At 39.4% G+C, this 18,107-nt stretch overlaps 1 protein-coding gene across 1 annotated transcript in view; it reads right to left on the reverse strand.

The window, feature by feature from the left end:
* Positions 1–18,107, reverse strand: part of LOC122788980 (SEC23 interacting protein) — a 1,679,302-nt gene that overhangs the window by 489,257 nt on the left and 1,171,938 nt on the right. The window contains exon 15 of the mRNA XM_044056073.1: positions 11,149–11,251. Within this exon, the coding sequence (XP_043912008.1) occupies positions 11,149–11,251 (103 nt within the window). The remainder of the gene's footprint in view (positions 1–11,148; positions 11,252–18,107) is intronic.

Raw genomic sequence — 18,107 nt, forward strand, 5'->3', positions numbered from 1 at the left:
GCCCAAGTGGTGGATTCTGAATTTATTTGTGGATTTTTGGCACTCCAAAAATTGCTGGAATCTTAGGCTGTGTCACATTCATAAATTTATAATCAGAGAGACTAATCTGCACCTGCATGAGCATATCATATAATTCAACATCGATGTTTTTATATGATATTAATTTAATTTACAGAGGCCTCGTTGTAGGTGTCATCATATAAAATGTTAAAATATTGATTGCACACAGTCATACTGCTTCATGATCACTAAAACCACCACCCTTACCGGACCACATAAATCGCAAGTTACTAGATGTTCACAAATCTTTAATCATATCCCATTGAGCTTTTTCCATGTTATGCCCCTGCAATGATGGACGTTTTTCTAGTTGATGTCTAATGTCCATTTCACAGACTTGTTGATACATACTTAAAACTGGATGTAGATAAGGGTTGATATCAGCCCATACTGATGGCACAAATGTAAAGCCTTTACTAAATAATTCTGCATGTGCCTGTGTAATATTATAATTACATGTAATACCCCTGATGAATAATAAGACAGCACCCAAGAATCTGATGTGAACTTTTGCCAGTTTGGGAGAGACAAGGGGACCTGGCCAAAGGAAGAGAAGGCAAAATGTCAAACAGAAGCAGGCTTGTCCTGAAAGGAAGGCTTCTGAGAAGTAGAAGTCTGATTTGACTTAGCAGGAGGAATATGCCTGGACCCTTTCTTACTTCTGGGAAGTTGATGAGTCTGCCTACAATGGAAGGCAGATGTAGAAGGGTAATACCTCTAGTATGTGGGTAGAGGGGAGACAAAAATATGCTTGAGTTTTTGCAGGACCTTATCCTTATCCTGGAGGGACTTGAACAGGTCAGCAGCTGCTGTCCAAAAAGATTTTTCTTATCCAGAGAAGCTTCCAAATTTTGCCTTTAATATCATCAGGCAAGGTCTGAAGACAGTGACAAGAACAATGCCTCATCACAGAGCCAAAGGCAGCAGCCCTGGTACAGGCATCAGCAACAGCATTGTAAATGCATATTATGGAGTCAAAAGAGACAAGTAAACTCTCCAAAACATGAAAAGCCCAAGCCACACAGCAGGATATGCCCCTTTCAAAGTGCAGTCACAAACGGCTCAATCCAGTAAATCCAAATAAAGAAGTTAATTGAATAAGATAAGCGCTTTCATCTTGAAATCATCAGAACTTCATCAGATAATTAAACATTTCAAGTACATTTTATACTAAAATTTAAAAACGTCATATCTATTAATCCAATTAGCTTAAATGACACACACCCTTAAAGAAAAAACACATTAAATATATATATATATATATATATATATATATATATATATATATATATATATATATAAAGAAATACAATCATCCTAAAACATGTATAAATATATATGATTGGAATTTTGTCTGTCTAGTCAAGTATAAAATGTATACATACTACAAATCATCTTTCTAAAGCCTTCAATTTTAATAGGGAACTTATTGATATATGCTCATTCAAACCTGGCCAGCTGGATGCATCAAGTCACAGTTGCCAGTAAAGTTGGCTTTTCTCTAAAAGTAGGGACCAAGCACCACCATGGAGTTCTGTTCTAATGTTGTCAATAATGAAGAAGTTAAAAGGAGTCAAAAAACTCACGAGAGAGAAAACGTACTGTGGTAAGGGGGTGGCTTACCCCAAACCTCCTCCATCACAAGTGTGGGGCAATAAGTCTTTACATCACACCAATGATTCTGAAACCCATTGTGGTTTCCCACCTGAGGCATCGGGTAGTTTTTTAGACCCTCGCAAATTTCCCCCTCTGAGGCGCTCGGAGAGGTTGAAGAACAAAACTGCTGCCTGAGACCAATTTTGGGAAGAAAACCAAGTGAACCCACAACCCCCCCCCCCAACACTCCTTGGAATATGAGAGGGAAAACCAACAGGAATGGGAGAGGGCCTGAGAACCAGAACTGGACCAACAGGAATTAAATGATTTGACACCTAGTCTTTTAGATGACCATACTGACTATTTATTGTCCCCATGTCACATTATTACTAATTCAGTGGGCAATTTCAAAGTATATATGTTCTAATAGGGACTAAACATTATGACCTTTTTGCAAAAGGATTTACTTTTGTTTCAGCACAACACACAGATATTTCTAATGTATTAATAGATTTAAAGCTATATACTCGTAAATTAAACTTTAAAGTACTGTTCCAGAATTCTTTCTCAGAACAGTTTGTTAATCCATTGGCTATGTCCAGTCCTATAACCCCTCACTCCACCCCATCATTCAATTATTTGAGAAAATATGCAAATTAGATATTTGCAATTTTCTGAGTAAGAACAACCAACAAAGGTATACTGATACAAATGTGAATGATGTTTTAGATTACATCAAAAAAGTATTGGACACTATTAGAATAATGAAACCAGATATGGGTAGGGGATATTTCTCATGAATCATGAGAATTATATTAATAAAATGTTATATATGCTTAATGGAAAGGCTTACACAAAATCTTCCCTCAATGAATTGAATGGGGCTTACAATACAAATGAGTTACAACACCTATTTATTGAGGGTTCTAGCACCACTGATGTTTTAAATTATTTAACGGTGTCAAACCTCAGGATGTCAGTCATGTTTGGATTACCTAAACTGCATAAAAACCTTGAACAACCACCCATGAGACCCACTGTGGATGCTAAAGGTTCGATCATTCACCCCATTGCAAAATTTCTGGACATTAAGCTTAAAGATCTAGTATATAAGGAACCTCATATATGGAAAGACTCATGGAGTTTTTTGCAACTTATTAACAGCATCCCATTCAAAGATTCATACATTTTTTTGACATTAGACATTAAAGATTTGTATTCCATCATACCACATGATACTGGATTAGACTGGTTTTCTGAATTTTTATATGATAAAGGCATTGAACACAACAACATTCAGGTTTATACTCCACTACTAGAACTAGTCCTTAAAAAAATGTTATTTTATTCAATCGTGAAATTTATTTGGAGCAAGAAGGGGTGGCAATAGGTTCATCATGTGGGGGCCTTTATGCCAACATCGTAGTCACACAGTGGGAAAAGAAATTTCTTTTCACATCTCCTTTTCATGCCTATATTAAATGTTACACCTGTTTCCTGGATGACATTTTTATTTTATGGGATGGACCCTTAGAATTTATCAAGGACCTCATTGTATACATTGATTCCACTACACCCTTTCTAAAATTCACACATAATTATGGTTTGGAACAGATTCCTTTTTTAGATGTCCTTTTAATTAAGGACGATCATAACAACAAGTTTGTTTTGAAAGTTTATTGAAAGGAAACATTTTCCAATTCTTTGCTTCATTGCTCCAGTACACATCCTCTTAAACAAAAGAAAGTCATTGTTAATGGGCAATTTGTCCGAGCTGCCCACATGGTTTCTAATATGGAAGATTTTTTTATGTGAATGTGACAGTTTGAAGCTTATGTTTCTAAGAGGTTATCCTTGTAAATTTATTATAGATATTATGCTAGAAGTAGTTTACAAAGAGAGGCTTTTATCGTCTTCTGTTAACCAACTTGGATACCAACATGGTTACTATTAGCAGTGTATCTAACATTAACCAGGAAGAGAAAAGTGATTACAAGACCTCTTTTATCATTATATTTACTAACGATAGTCATGCATTACAGAAAATTCTAGAAAAGAATTGGTCTATTTTGAACCATGAAAAAAGTATTAGACCACATATAGGTATGAATCCTATTATGGTCTTTAAAAAGGGTAGAAACCTTAAACATATTTTTGAAATGAAACCTATTTCAAAGAATAATGATGGCTATATGAAGAAATGTGTAATTACTGTAAATATATAAAGAAAGGGAATTTATTTCAAATTAACAACACTGAAGTCAGGATCCAGCAGAGATACAATTGTGCCTCTGAAAGGATTATTTACTGTGCTTTATGTAATTGCTGTGGTTGCTTCTATATAGGTAAAACTGACCGCAAGTTAAATAACTGAATTTATGAACATCTACATGACATAACACTGAAAAAGGACACAAATGCACTCAGTAAACACATTATGGAAAATGATGGGCATTCTTTTAACTTCATCATTATTGACAACATTACAACAGAACTCTGTGGTGGTGCTTGGTCCCTACTTTTAGAGAAAAGCCAACTTTACTGGCAGCTGCGATTTGATGCATCCAGCTGGCCAGGTTTGAATGAGCATAGATCAATAAGTTCCCTATTAAAATTGAAGGCTTTAGAAGATGATTTATAGTATGTATATATTTTATACAATTTATACTTGACCATACAGACAAAATTACAATCATATATATTTATACAAGTTTTAGGATGATTGCATTTATTTATATATACATATATTTTTATGATTTTTATTGTACTTCTCACTGCATTTCTAGACAGGAATACTGTTTTTAATGTGTCTTTTCTTTAAGGGGGTGTGTCATTTAAGCTAATTGAATTAATAGATATGACCTTTTTAAATTTTAGTATAAAATGTACTTCAAATGTTTAATTATCTGATGAAGTTCTGATGATTTCAGGACAAAAGCACTTATCTTATTCAATAAACTGACAAATTGACAGCAGTATATACTTTTCTACCCAACCTCTCCATAGCTCTACTATCCTTAGAAGGAAGGGGCTTAGAAGAAGGCAAATGTTTAAGTTTAGAAGGCTCATCAGTTGAGACTGAAACAACAGAAGGGTCAACAGCAGGACATTTAAACAAAAATTTGCAGTCCTCTGGCACCTTGTAGAATCTGTCAGGTTTCTTAGGAGTCATGGCTGAGAGTCAGGAGTTGCAGAGGCAGCAGAGGTGTCTAAAGTGTCTAAAAGTGTTGCCAAAACAGGGAGAACTGCAGATGACTTAGGGGACTCCATTTGCAGAAACAGGTATCTCTTTTGGAAGTCAGAGATCTGGGAGCAATCCCACATAAAGCACTCCATCATACAAGCAATAATATCCCAAAGGATAATTATTCCAAGGGACAATCTGGGCTCAAAGAGTATTTTTCCTCTGACACATTGTCCAGAGGAGAGGGAATTTGAGAGGACTGTGCAAGGGATTCCTCCCGAGAATCTAGATCCTCATTAGAGGCTTTAAGGCCATCAAGGCATTGAGCAAGTCTTGAGTAAAATCCTGCTAATCAAACAGGGGATCTTTAGCAATAGGGTTAATATGTTTGGTTTTTTGCTTTTTCATAAGTGGGATGTCAGCCCTAACAACTCTCAGTGGCTCAATCCCTTAGCAGGATTCAATGAGTGTAGTAGGAACCTCTTCCCAGACTAAGATTCGAGGAACTAACCTAGGCCCCTCGGAAATAATCAGCTGTGTTTCCCCCTCAACATCCAGAGCACGTTTGAAAAGCTTCAGAGGATATGCAAGAATTCTGATCCATGCCAGCTTCCAACAGGGTCATGGCAGAGGAATCCATTGCAAGCACTGAATGGTCTACAGGGCTTCTTAGCTTCTAGACAGACATCTGGAAGAGGCGGAACAGCAAGTGGATCAAGCCTAAACTTTCTGGCCTTCTTCTTGGAAGACAGCTGTCCCTCAGGATTCTGCTGTAGCACCCTGAGCCAAGAACAGAAGACTTGGTTCTGAAGGTATATAGAGAGGGAAGATAAATGACTATGGAGGGTTTTACCGACAAACAATTGACAGATAGAGCAATGAGTATGGTTCTGGAAAGGACCTAAAAGACACTGGTCATGACGATCTTTATGGGGAATCTGCCTCCCACACTGACATTTTCCCTTCTTGGATGACAGGAACACAAGTAACAATAATATTGAGAAAAAAAAATGAAGAAACCCAATGGGGCAGTTATCTGAAGAAAGCATGGTAACCAGCAAAGCAGACAGGCATTCAGACCAATGTTTGATAATGTCATTCGGAATGGTGGCAAAGAAGCTGAGCATTTGTGTACGTATGTAACCTTTACGTCCTGTGTCCTACACTGGGGGGTATATGAGATATGTAAGATGTCTATAAAATCTAAAGACTTTGGTATACTGGCGAGATGTTAGGCTATCCTTGGCAGGAAATCCTATCAAAGAAGAATACTGCAACAGTGATATGGAAGGACATCTACTCAAACCATGCCCTACTACAGATGACAACTTTCCAAGCAAGTGCATTAAAATAACAGCCAACATCATTGCCTATTCTGTCTCAATCCATAAAAATAGGTAAATCCAGGAATCCCAAGTTCCCTCACTCTTGAAAAAGTCACACATTATCCCAATCCACAAAGGAGGAAATTCAACAAACATTATTAACTTTAAATCTATGGCAATCCCATCTCCCCTCTCGAAAATACCTGAAAAATATATTCAAAAAACAATTGCTGAACTACCACTTGCAGGAAGAACTCCTAGCCCCCATACACCATGACTTCTGCCCTTCCTATAGCACTAACTGCACATCTAACCTATATAGATACTGTCAATAAACCTAGAGATAACAGCCAACTAGTCTCCTCCTTATTTCTAGACTTGTCTAAAACCTTTGGCACATTTTGTCATATCAAATTTCTACTTCAAATGTCCTCACTTGTCCATCTCAGACCACCCTTCTGTGGTTCAAAAGTTACCTGTCCAATAAATATCAGTCAGTAAAATGGACCACCACCTTCTTTCCATACCTCCTAGTTACCACTGGTGTACAAGGTAATATCCTTGGTCCCCTCCTTTTTAACATTCTCATCAACACTAGCTACACATCCACACAAAAGGCATTGCTAATACAGTATGCAGATGACTCCATGCTCATTTGCACATCTGACAACATAGCACACCTCCAAAAAATTACTCAGGAAGCTTTAAGAGTTACTGAAACATGGCTTTGTAACTCACAACTCATGCTTACCCCAAAAACAACCAAGCTACTACTTATTTCCCCAAATCCCTCTCTCATGAAAAAACAAAATTTAAAGTCCCTTCTCTGTCTCAGTGATACAACCACTGAAGTCACTTCTCATAGCAAGCTACTATAAGTGATGACAGCAGATGGTAATCTTAAATTTAATCTGCATCTGCAGCATTTCATAATAAAAACTCATCAAAAAATAGGGATGCTTTACACAGCCAAAAAACTTTCTCACCAACACAACTAAAGCTACACTTGCCACTACTTATCACGTCCTGACACTTCTTTATGGTGCTCCCATCCTTACTAACCTCTAGGCATCACAAAAAATCAAAACTTTAACAATGCTATAGCAAAGTTGTCAAATTTGAAGCAAATACCCCATTCAGAATCCACCACTGAAAAGCACTAAAAAGCCTAAATTGGTTAGAATTACACCATCAACTAACATATGCATACCTTCTTACCACCTATACAATTACAGTGCATCCACCTGCTTGTCCTGCATTAAATACCATTCTACAAAACTATGTTCCGAGTCAGTCTTTACAATCTAGTGATCTCAAATCTGCTGTCTGTCTGAAAACCTGTCAAATCTGCTGGGCATTGTCTGTACTCATACCATTTTACTAAGGCTTGGAAATCCTTACCTGTATCCATCAGGTCAATATCCTCCCTCCCATCCTTCAAAACCATGGGCATTTGCAAGGGGAGGGACTAGAGGCAAGAGGTCACTCTAAACTGTTCATCAACTTAAGGTCATCTAGAGGAGACAGGGATCGATGCAGTCTCATGATACCAGTCTCTCTCACAGACAGTAGCCTCAAGACAGAATCCACTTAAAACACCAGTTTATTGTACCTCTAGCACTTCGGTAACTGCCTTCAAGGAGTATAAAACATCACATAACTTACACAGTTTATATACCCTAATACATCTAACAATTACCTTCAGTATTACAGCTATATATATTTTTAACCTCAAATACATGGCCATTTATATACTTAAAACTTGGAACACTGTAATGACATACATTGCAATGACCACAGGGTGAAGTTCCTAGTCTCTACATGGTCCTATATTGCAATATCTCAGTGGAATATTTAAATTTGTTATGTAGCTGTAATACTGAAGGTATTATTTATGCGTTGAAATGTCCGTGTAACCTTGTATATATAGGAGAAAGTAAAAGGAAGTTTAAAACTAGACTGCAGGAACATGTCAGGAAAATTATAAATAATAAAGAAGATAGCCCTGATGCTAAATATTTTATGATGGCTCACAATTCTAATCCAAATGGGTTAGAAGCCACTATCTTAGAACATATTATGAAGGGTGTATTGTCTGATGATTTGCATAAAAATAAGTTGTTATATAAAGGCAGTATTTTCATTTTGAAATAGAACACTTTATTTCCTCAGGGTCTGAATGTGGAATGTAACTGGAGGCTTCTTATCTGATGAGAAAGTAGTATTAAGTATTTTTTAATGTTTATTGATTAATTGGTTTAGGCTGCTTGTTTAATTGTTAGATTTATTAGGGTATATAAACTGTGTAAGTTATGTGATGTTTTATACTCCTTGAAGGCGGCTGCCGAAGCGCTAGAGGTGCAATAAACTGGTGTTTTAAGTGGATTCTTCGTCTGTGGTCTTCAGTTTTATCTTTTCTTTTTGGTTCGTGCAGTAGCCACAAGACAACCTGGATCCTCAAATGATCCAGGAAGTGAGGGAAAAAACTCAAACCTTGCTACCAGTAGCTATCCACTCATGGAACGGTGTGCACAAGACAGACTGGCACTCAATAAACGTAGAATTAGATACATAAGCCAAATTTTTTTTTAATTTAATTACATCTGTTAACTGGGAAAGTCCAACTGGACACAGGTCCTTTTCCAGCAGAGGCCCGGGAAGAAAAGCTCCCATTACTTAAGCATAGAATACAAATACTAGTAAAACTATAGACTACAAATACCTTAGGTTTTTACAATAATAAAAAATGACAGGATTGGACGGCTTGTAAAATAAAGCCACAGATGCTGGGTAACACAATGAATAATACACAGTAAACAGTAATGGTAATACAAAAGTAAAAGTCTATAGCTTTTGACCACTTATCAAAATCCAAGGATTCAGATGTTTTTTAAGAATGAGCACTGGATGTTAAGTAACACAATTAAATGGATACATCAGTTACAATTTCTATGACTTGAATCCTTAATATGGTTGACAATGTTAGCCTGAATCAATAAAAGGTGAAGACCAGAAGGAAATTAGTATTGTTAGTGTTTGCTAAGAGAAGGGAAGAGACTAGAGATGTGTTACTGAGATTATTAGATGATGAGTGTGGTTGGGGAAGAGCTGAATGGATACAATAGTTTTGGGTGATTTAGCCTGGGCTGGAGTAGGAGCACAGCCATGAGTTTACTAGATATGCTCTTAGAATTTGTTTAAACTAGGGTAAGGAGAGCTGAGATACTATTTTGCTAGCTAGTGTGTTCCACATTTTGGCTATGTAGTTAGAGAAAAGTGATTCACCAGCTGTGTTGGTAGCTTTTGTAGTCCGTAATAGCAGTTTATTGCATGAGCGAATACATTGTGGGGTGGAGAAAGACCTGCACAAGGGCCACTGCAGTCTTCAGAGTGTACTCGCTAGTGGTATGATACTGCACACTTACCACAGACTCCACTAGACATTAAACAGCTGCATTTCTTCCATACCCTGATGTAAGAGTTCCATTGTGGATGAAGCAATGGATGATGATCTGACGGAGCCTCATGAACTAGGTTCTGCTAATTTGGTGGCCACTCCTAAGAAGGAAGTTTCAAGTCCTGAATAACCCCAATCTATGACAGAGGGACACTCAAGGGACCATTTTCCAGGATAAGACTAGCAATCAACCTGCTCCAGGCAATCTGCAAAAAGGGTGGCACAAAGAGTTTTGGCATGCATGGTTCCCTAAGGTAGGAGCTAAGCACGCACCTTCTTTGCTCTAGCATCCTCAAATGATGTCAAGGACAGGTTTGGGCTCAAGCCCACTAGTCAATGGTTACCTTACAACCAGAGGCATTCAGGGTAAGAGCTATAAAACTGGAGGTTCAAACCTATATTTAATCCCTTGCCAGACTTCTTGTGAGTAACATGTACCCATCTCCATCTCTGCAGAATGAATTGTCATGTCAATCAATATTTTTCATCTTCAATGCAAAGAAGCTAGGCTGAATCTCTACCATTAGCTACAGCTATCAGAACATTGCTTTTTTTTCCTGAAACAGAATAACATTACTGTTGATCTTAGCTGACAGCAAGTGCCCACACAGCCATCAGGTTATCATAATATTTAGGTATGCAAATGCATAACTGTACAAGCAACTTATATTGGTGCATTATGTCAGGGCATGGGACACTATTACATGCCTTAGGTCCCACAAGTGCAAACCTTACAAGATCAAGCCGGGAATGCTGAAAACCTGGAAGCTTGAACAGCATGAAGAGTCATTGTGCAGGATCACGGTACAGTGGGGATTGGGGTTTTGCTCCTTTCCCCACTGTAGTGCAGCCCTGGAGTTTGTATACATAATTAGCAGGGGTGTGGGTGGCGCAGCACCAAACACTGAGAGTTTTGTCACCCTACAAAAAAGCAGGTGTGGTGGTGTGTTTGTAGTTTTTGGTAGAACTTCTAGATTTTCGATATTCCTGTCTCGATCTTATAAGGGTCACTCTTGTCAGACTTCGAGCTTAATATAGGAATCCATCATGGCATATATCAGCTGAGAATGCACACACATCCCCTAACATAGGATTTTATTGAAACAAAGTGTTGAATTCTGACTGGTGAAAAAGTAATATCCAAATGATGGCTCATCAAAGAAAGACTGAAATACTAAAGCAAGTTTTTTTTTTGTTTGTAAACTGAGCGTCTCTGAGTGGCACCAAAACTGCTTTAATTGTTTATATCATTCATTTAAATGAGGTGCATGTTCATGTCCTCCTTTAAAACATGTCACCCTTTTAGTCCAAACTGAACACAAAAGTATGAACAATTGTAGCGGACTAAAAAGTTAGAGTAAAATATTAGAAAATGAAAAATTAAATAAGACAGTCACATCAACTATCTTTTCCACACTTAATCACTTTAACATTTGGGAACACAGTGAAGTGCACAAAGCATCAAAATCAAAGAATGAGTACTAAAAATAAAGACATTCAAATACAACTAAAACCAAACGTCTTACCGAGATGAAGCCTTTTTCTTCCCTTGTGGTGAGGAATAAGAACTGGCTTTAGCTCTAAATCTGGGACTATCAAAGGCTCAATTCTATATGCCACTGGATCAAGCTGAAAAAAATCAGGTTTAATTAGGTCACAAAATGAATACTGATAATCAAATGAATGCTCATGATAATATATACTTGTATCATCCAGTTTTACAAACATGCTGACCTTCTGGTAGCATTTCTTCATCTACAATAACAACCTTTGTTGCTCGTTATTATATCACTAACACAACTGGATCACACTGCTAGACAAAGGTAACTCTATGCTTTGCTTACATGCTAGTAATAACCTTGATAGTTTCCCAATCCATCTTCCTTTGTACCATAAAGGCTTACAAGTAGTTACTATGGATTGAGTCTAGAACACTACTGAGGAACCTTGGTCAATTTCCCAACATCTGCAGAGCAATGTGTGGGCTTAAGTGGCTTTCTCAGAGTCGAAGGGCAGGTAAATAGAGATGGAGGGAATCAAGTCTTGTATTCTAGGAAAAAGCTCGTTACCAGCTCACAGTCTTGTCAAATCATTTAATCAGACACCTATAGGTGAAATTAACAGCTTGCTCCCTTCTACCATCTATGATCTGTCCACTACAAGTCCACCTGATTACTTTAACAGGGACAAGACAACAGCTGACTGCAACAACCTTCCACCCAAATTGAAAAAAGCTGCTTTTGAGTGATACATTCCCCCTTTTCAGTCAGTCTCAAAAAGGCATATAAATTTTTACTAAGCCACTACTTTTGCTTTCAGCAATGAATGACACATTTTATTTTCTCTTTCCTCTGAAACTGACTGCTTTGTAGCAAAAACTCTTGATGTTTTTCATCAGAAAAACATGGTGTCCTGTTTGAATATTAGAACAAATTTTCCAGAGCTACAAAGCATGGGTGAAACTAAAAGCAAACACAAGTTAATCATTAAATTCCTTCTAAAAAAATCTTTAGCCATGCTGATCACAGCCATCCATTTTCTGATGAGACTGCGCCAGATAAAGCCCAATGTAAAGTGATTTACAATAAAATAAAACGTCAGAACTATGTATCTAATTATCTTTCCAACTAAGCATTAGCAAAATATATACATTAGTATGTTGCTGTCATTACAAAGAGGTTTTACCTGAACATGTACTTAAACAATTGCATCTAACTACAACTATAAGTAAAGCACAGAGCTGAAGGGTTTATTGCCAGTCTTCCAGAGCTTTACCCTTCCTCCTATTAACTATGCCTGGGGACTACAATCATGGAATGGGCAGTTCTCTGGTACAATAAAATTTAAGGACTCATGTTAGTTACCATAGCAACATAAGTTCAAGTAGGACTACTGTTGCAGTAAGCTAGCATTTCTGCTACAGAAGGCAAGACATCCAAACTGACCTCTAGGGATATGCATCCCCCCCCCCCACACACACACACACACACAATCTGGTCTTAAGCTAGTCTCCCCCAGTACTGATACACAGAATTTAGCTTAGGGCAGACTCCCAGAGGATTAAAGCATCCTCCCATAACTTACTTCCCATGGCTGGCTACTAGATGACATGCAAAGCTGGTATCTTCTAGAATCATGGTCATCAACCCACTTTTTCCCATTTTCTACATGGGGTCCAGGTGCTGTGTCAGGTGTCACCATCTTTGTTGATTCAGTGCCACTCTCCAACCTTCTTCGGTGGTCATGTCTGACGGTCATGGATCTTCTCTCCACAATCCATCGCTCTTTGTTGAACCACTCTTTTTCATCTTGACTTCGAGTTTCTCCCATATCTTCTTCAGATAATCTTCTGCTTTCCTGCACATGAGCCCAAACCACCATAACTTATTTTATTTGACTTACTCTGCAATTAGAGTTACTTTGGCTTCTGCTCTGATCTTGTGATATCTGTCAGTCCCACACTGTACATCCTAAAACCTGTTTCAGGCACTTCACCTCCATCACCTGTAACTTTCTCAACTGCTCTGCCTTCACTGCCTAGGTTCTCTACCATCTTTACTTTTCAGCTTCTTTGGCATACTTCTGTCACATACTACCCCTCACACACTCTGCTAGTTGGTTGCAGGCCCCTTATTTTAGTGTTGACCTCCTAATTCAGATTACTCTTCTCTTCAACTTCTCCCAAATACTTGAAGCTGTTAACCTGTTCTCCTACTTTCCTTTCTACCTCAAGTTTAAGCTTCATCTGATTTCCTCCATTTGCTGCCATGACAAATGTCATCTGTACTCAGTTTCATTTCATCCCATGTGTCTTCTGCTTTGCATTTCATTACCCCAACATTTTCTGAAGTCTACTTCTAATGCCACATCATCTGTATACTGCAGGTGTATTGATCTGTTCCCTGCGACCAAGAAGTCCATTACCAGTACAAACAGCAGGAGGCTCAGAGCTGAGCCCTGAAGCACACATACTCCCACTCTGATCCCTTTATGTATCTGAACATTATCGTACTATTGTGTTAATGGGTTCCCATACATGGGCTCAGAGTTGAGCCCTGAAGCACACATGCTCACACTCTGATCCCTTTATGCGTCTGAACATTATTCCTACTATTGTGTCATTGAGTCCCCATACATAACCTGTACTAATGCTACTAATACGTTCGGGACTTCAAACCATTACACAACTGCACAAATCAGCTTTCTCCAGACCTTGTCATACGCTTTCTCCAAGTATAAGAATACCCAGTTGAACTCTCTCCATCTCCACAGCTTTTTCTCAACTATACGTCTCACTGAAAAAATCAGGTCAGTTGTGCTGCATCCTGATCTGGACCCAAACTGCTCATTTTTAGATACTGGAAAGAAGTCATGGAGATGGATAGCTTGGCTTGAAGTAAACTCTGTTAACACTTTAGGCATAAATTAAATATTACTATTCAAAGAGACATCTTTGTGAAAAATTAGATAAGGCTGACCCAGCATGAGAGCCTGTAACACAGACACTCTTCCTGCAGAAGTCACAGCAAACTGTTTTCCATCTTAAGGACCTCTAATCAACCTGAGGATATGGTTTCTGATGAGAAGCCACCTGTTTTCTAAGTGAATGGGTATTTGGGTATGCAGAACCTCTTTCAAAAACATCTAGACATGGAAATTCATTGAAAGAAGGGGATCCATGAGCAGACATGCTGAAATGGTCAATAAATGAACCCTAACAGATGAGTAAGGCCAGAGGATAATAGCTCACACAAATATTGCAAAACCAGAGAAATACTAGTCTCAAAAGAGTCTTGGTTCTTAGTATGGCACCAACTAGAAAATCTTTTCTTTGCCTCATTTAATACCAGCTGCACGTCCTCAGAAAACACATGCCTAAAAGGTGTTAAAAACTCTATTATCTATGCAGTTAGCTGAAGTTGCTTTAAGTTAGGATGCATCAAACAACCCATGTCTTGTGTGACTAGGTCCAGTCTGTGAAGAGGCTCATCATAATTGCCCTTGGCCATTTCCAAAAGAAGAGAGAAAGTACAGTTGTGTACCTACCATAAATGTAGATGTTTGAGTGTATTCACTGTTGCAGTCATTACTCTTGGGTTATCTTGCTGGCAGGCTACCTGCAATCGGCCTGAATTCCAAAGTCTAGGTCTGGCGTCAGTTGCTGTCTCCCCTTCCCTGACGTCGGTGTGCCAGGGGTATAAAAGATGCAGCCGACGCCATTTTCTTCAGTTTTTCTTGCCCCAGATGTCAGGTGCCCCCAAAATGGTAGGCTATCAATTTGACCAATAATTATGCATGCAGCAAAATACACATTTTCTTCATCTACACGCAAATACACCACACAGGTTGTATAGGATAGAGAAGTATAGATAAGTCCCAGCCAGGAAAAGGGGGATGGTGGGTGGGTAACCTGGACTGCAACAGTGAATACACTCGAACATCTACATTTATGGCAGGTACACAACTGTACTATGTTCACCGTGTTTCACTGTTGCAGTCATTACTCTTGGGTTGAATCCCAAAGCTGAGGTTGGGTGGCTGGGCCTAAATAGGATTAGGAGAGGCTATAAGGCCCTGCAGAGCTGCAGTGGCAAAGCCTGCTCTGGATTTAGAATAGAGAGGTAAATGGTAGTGCTTGGAAAAAGTGTGCACTGAACTCCAAGTTGCAGCCTCTAAAATGTCTTTGGTTGGAACTCCTCTGAGAAAGGCTGCTGAAGTGACTGCTGCCCTGGTTGAATGAGGCCTAATGCCCTTGGGCACTGATTTGCCATGTTGTGAGTAGCAGGAACGAATGCAGTGGCCTATCCATTTTGAAATAGTCTGTTTTGAGATAGGCTTTCCTTGAGATCCTGCAGCATATGCCACTAAGAGTTGCTCAGTCTTTCTGAAAGCTTTAGTTCTGTCCAAGTAGAAGCATAGTTGTCTTTGTATGTCCAAAGAATGCAGGAGTCTTTCACCCTTATTCTGTGGGTTTGGATAGAAGGTAGGCAAATGGATGGTTTGGTTAAGGGCCACACTGGACACTACCTTACTCATAAATGTTGGGTTCATCCTTAGAGATATCCTGTCTGGATGGAAAATGATGAAAGGTTTCACAACCATGAGTGCCTGTAACTCTGAGACTCGTCTTGCAGAGGTTATTGCTAGGAGCAGAGCTGTTTTCCAAGATAAGAACTTTATTTCAGCTGTATTGGCTGGCTCAAAAGGCGGCAGTGTGAGTTTTTCCAAGACATAATAAGGTCATGCAGGTATTGGGGCTCTCCTAGGAGGTCTTATGTTTTTGGCCCCTCTGAGGTACTGCCTTAGCAATGGATGAAAAAAAATAGGTGGTTCCGTATTGTAATGAGCTGAAATGGCAGAGGCATGAATTTTAATTGATGAAAAGGATAGGCCTTTGTCATCTCAGTTAGGTATTGTAAAATCTGAGGAATATTAGATACATGTGTCAATTCCTTGTGCCTGGTTCCAAGCACAAAATCTTTTCCATTTTTCTGCATAAGATTTTCTGGTACTGGGCCTCCTGGCCTCTAAAATAACATCCATCACTGCTTTAGAGGGAGGTGTGTTTTGAATGGCTACATTATCCACCATGCTGCCAGATTTAGGGTCCTGAGTTGGCTGTGCAGAATCTGATTGTTTCGCTGGGTCAGTAAATGAGGAATTAGAGGCAATGTCCAGGCTGGGCCTTGAGACAAACTTTTTAGGATTGGGTACCAGTGCTGGCGTGGCCAGTCTGGGGCAATCAGAATCATTTTTGGCCTCTCTTGTCTGACCTTTAGGAGTATCTTGGGGAGGAGAGGCAGAGGAGGAAAGGCATATACTGTAAGGCTTTTCCAGCTGAATGATAGAGCATCCACCTTCCATGCTTGCTTATGATAAGTCCTTGTACAGAATCTCCGTAGTTGGCTGTTGTGAGGGGAGGCAAACAGATCTATGTCTGGGCATCCCCATTCCTTTGTTATCATGCTGAGGACTTGTGGATCCAGTTTCCACTCGTGGGGATCCGTGAGGTTTCTGCTTAGTTCATCTGCCAGAGTATTTTTCTTTCCTGGCAGGAATTGTGCTTGCAGGTGTACTTGATAAGTCAATGCTGTGTTCCACAAAGTCATGGCTTGTCTGCAGAGGGGGTATGAATGTGTGCCTCCCTGTTTGTTTATGTACCACATGACTGTAGTATTGTCCGTCCTTATCAGTAGTTGTCCTGGATGAAGTAGATCCTTGAAAGCTGTCAGGGCATTCTGAACAGCTAGCATCATTTTGACTGATGTGTAGATGTATTTGGCTTGTGGGCCATGTGCCCTGAATACATTTTCCTGCCATGTGGGCCCCCCAGGCATAATCTGATGTATCCGTTGTTATTGACTACCTGGCTGTGGGTAGAGTGAAAGGCTGTCCCTTGTTGAGGTGACAGGCCTGTGCCCACCATCGAAACTCCTGTTGCAGGCAAGGAATGATAATAATTAATGTTTCCAGGTTTTGGCAATGTTGAGTCCAAACACTTTTTAGGTACCATTGAAGTTTCCTCATATGCAGTCTGGCATATGGAATTAGCAGAATGCAGGATGCCATGAAGCCCAAAGCCTGCAGAATTTTTCTTGCAGATAACTGGGTCTTTGTTGCCAACCTTTTGAAGCAAGTAGTCAGTTGCCTTTGTTTGTCTGGTGTGAGATAAGCCATCTGGGCAGTTGTATTTAAGCTTGCACCCAGGAATATTATCTCTTGAGAGGGTACTAGTTTTGATTTCTTTTCATTTACTGTGTACCCTAGGCAAATTAACAATCTTTTTACGAACGCCAGATACTGTAGTAGAATGTCCTTGTTCTCTGCTTGTAAAAGGCAGTCGTCTAAGTAAGGATATATTTGAATTCCTCTGTCTGCAAAATGCAATCACTGGTGCCAGGCATTTTGTGAAGACCCTGGGCACAGTAGATAAGCCAAAGGGCAGTGTAGAGAATTGATAGTGCACTGAGCCAGCTATGAATCTGAGGTATCTTCTGCAAGATTGTCTGATTGGGATATGCAGGTATGCCTCTTTCAGGTCTAACGTTACAAACCAAGCCTTCTTGCCCAGCATGGGCAGAAGTTGCTGTAGAGTTAACATTCTGAATTTTGGAATGTCCAGAAATGTGTTTAGAATAGACAGGTCCAGTATTGGTCTCCAGGCTTTGTCCTTTCTGGGTACCAAGAAAAGTCTTGAGTAAAATCCTTGTCCCTGCTCTTGCTGTGGTACTTGCTGAATGGCCCTCATGTCCATGAGGGACGAAACTTGTTTTTGTGCCTCTGCCCACTGATTGTGTGGCAGGTCTGGCATACCTTTTACCTTTGGCAGGGTGTGAAAGTGGAACCTGTAGCCCTGGGACACTGTATTCAAGACCCATTTGTCCTGGGTGATCATATGCCAATTTTGAGAAAAAAGTGCTAGTTTTCCCCCCTAAGGGGGCTGCCAAAAGATAAGCGCTTGGTGTTGGCAGAGGCAAGTCACTGG

This window comes from Protopterus annectens, chromosome 14.part0, assembly GCF_019279795.1.
Source record: "Protopterus annectens isolate FY-2018-M chromosome 14.part0, PAN1.0, whole genome shotgun sequence".
Lineage (NCBI taxonomy): Eukaryota > Metazoa > Chordata > Ceratodontiformes > Protopteridae > Protopterus > Protopterus annectens.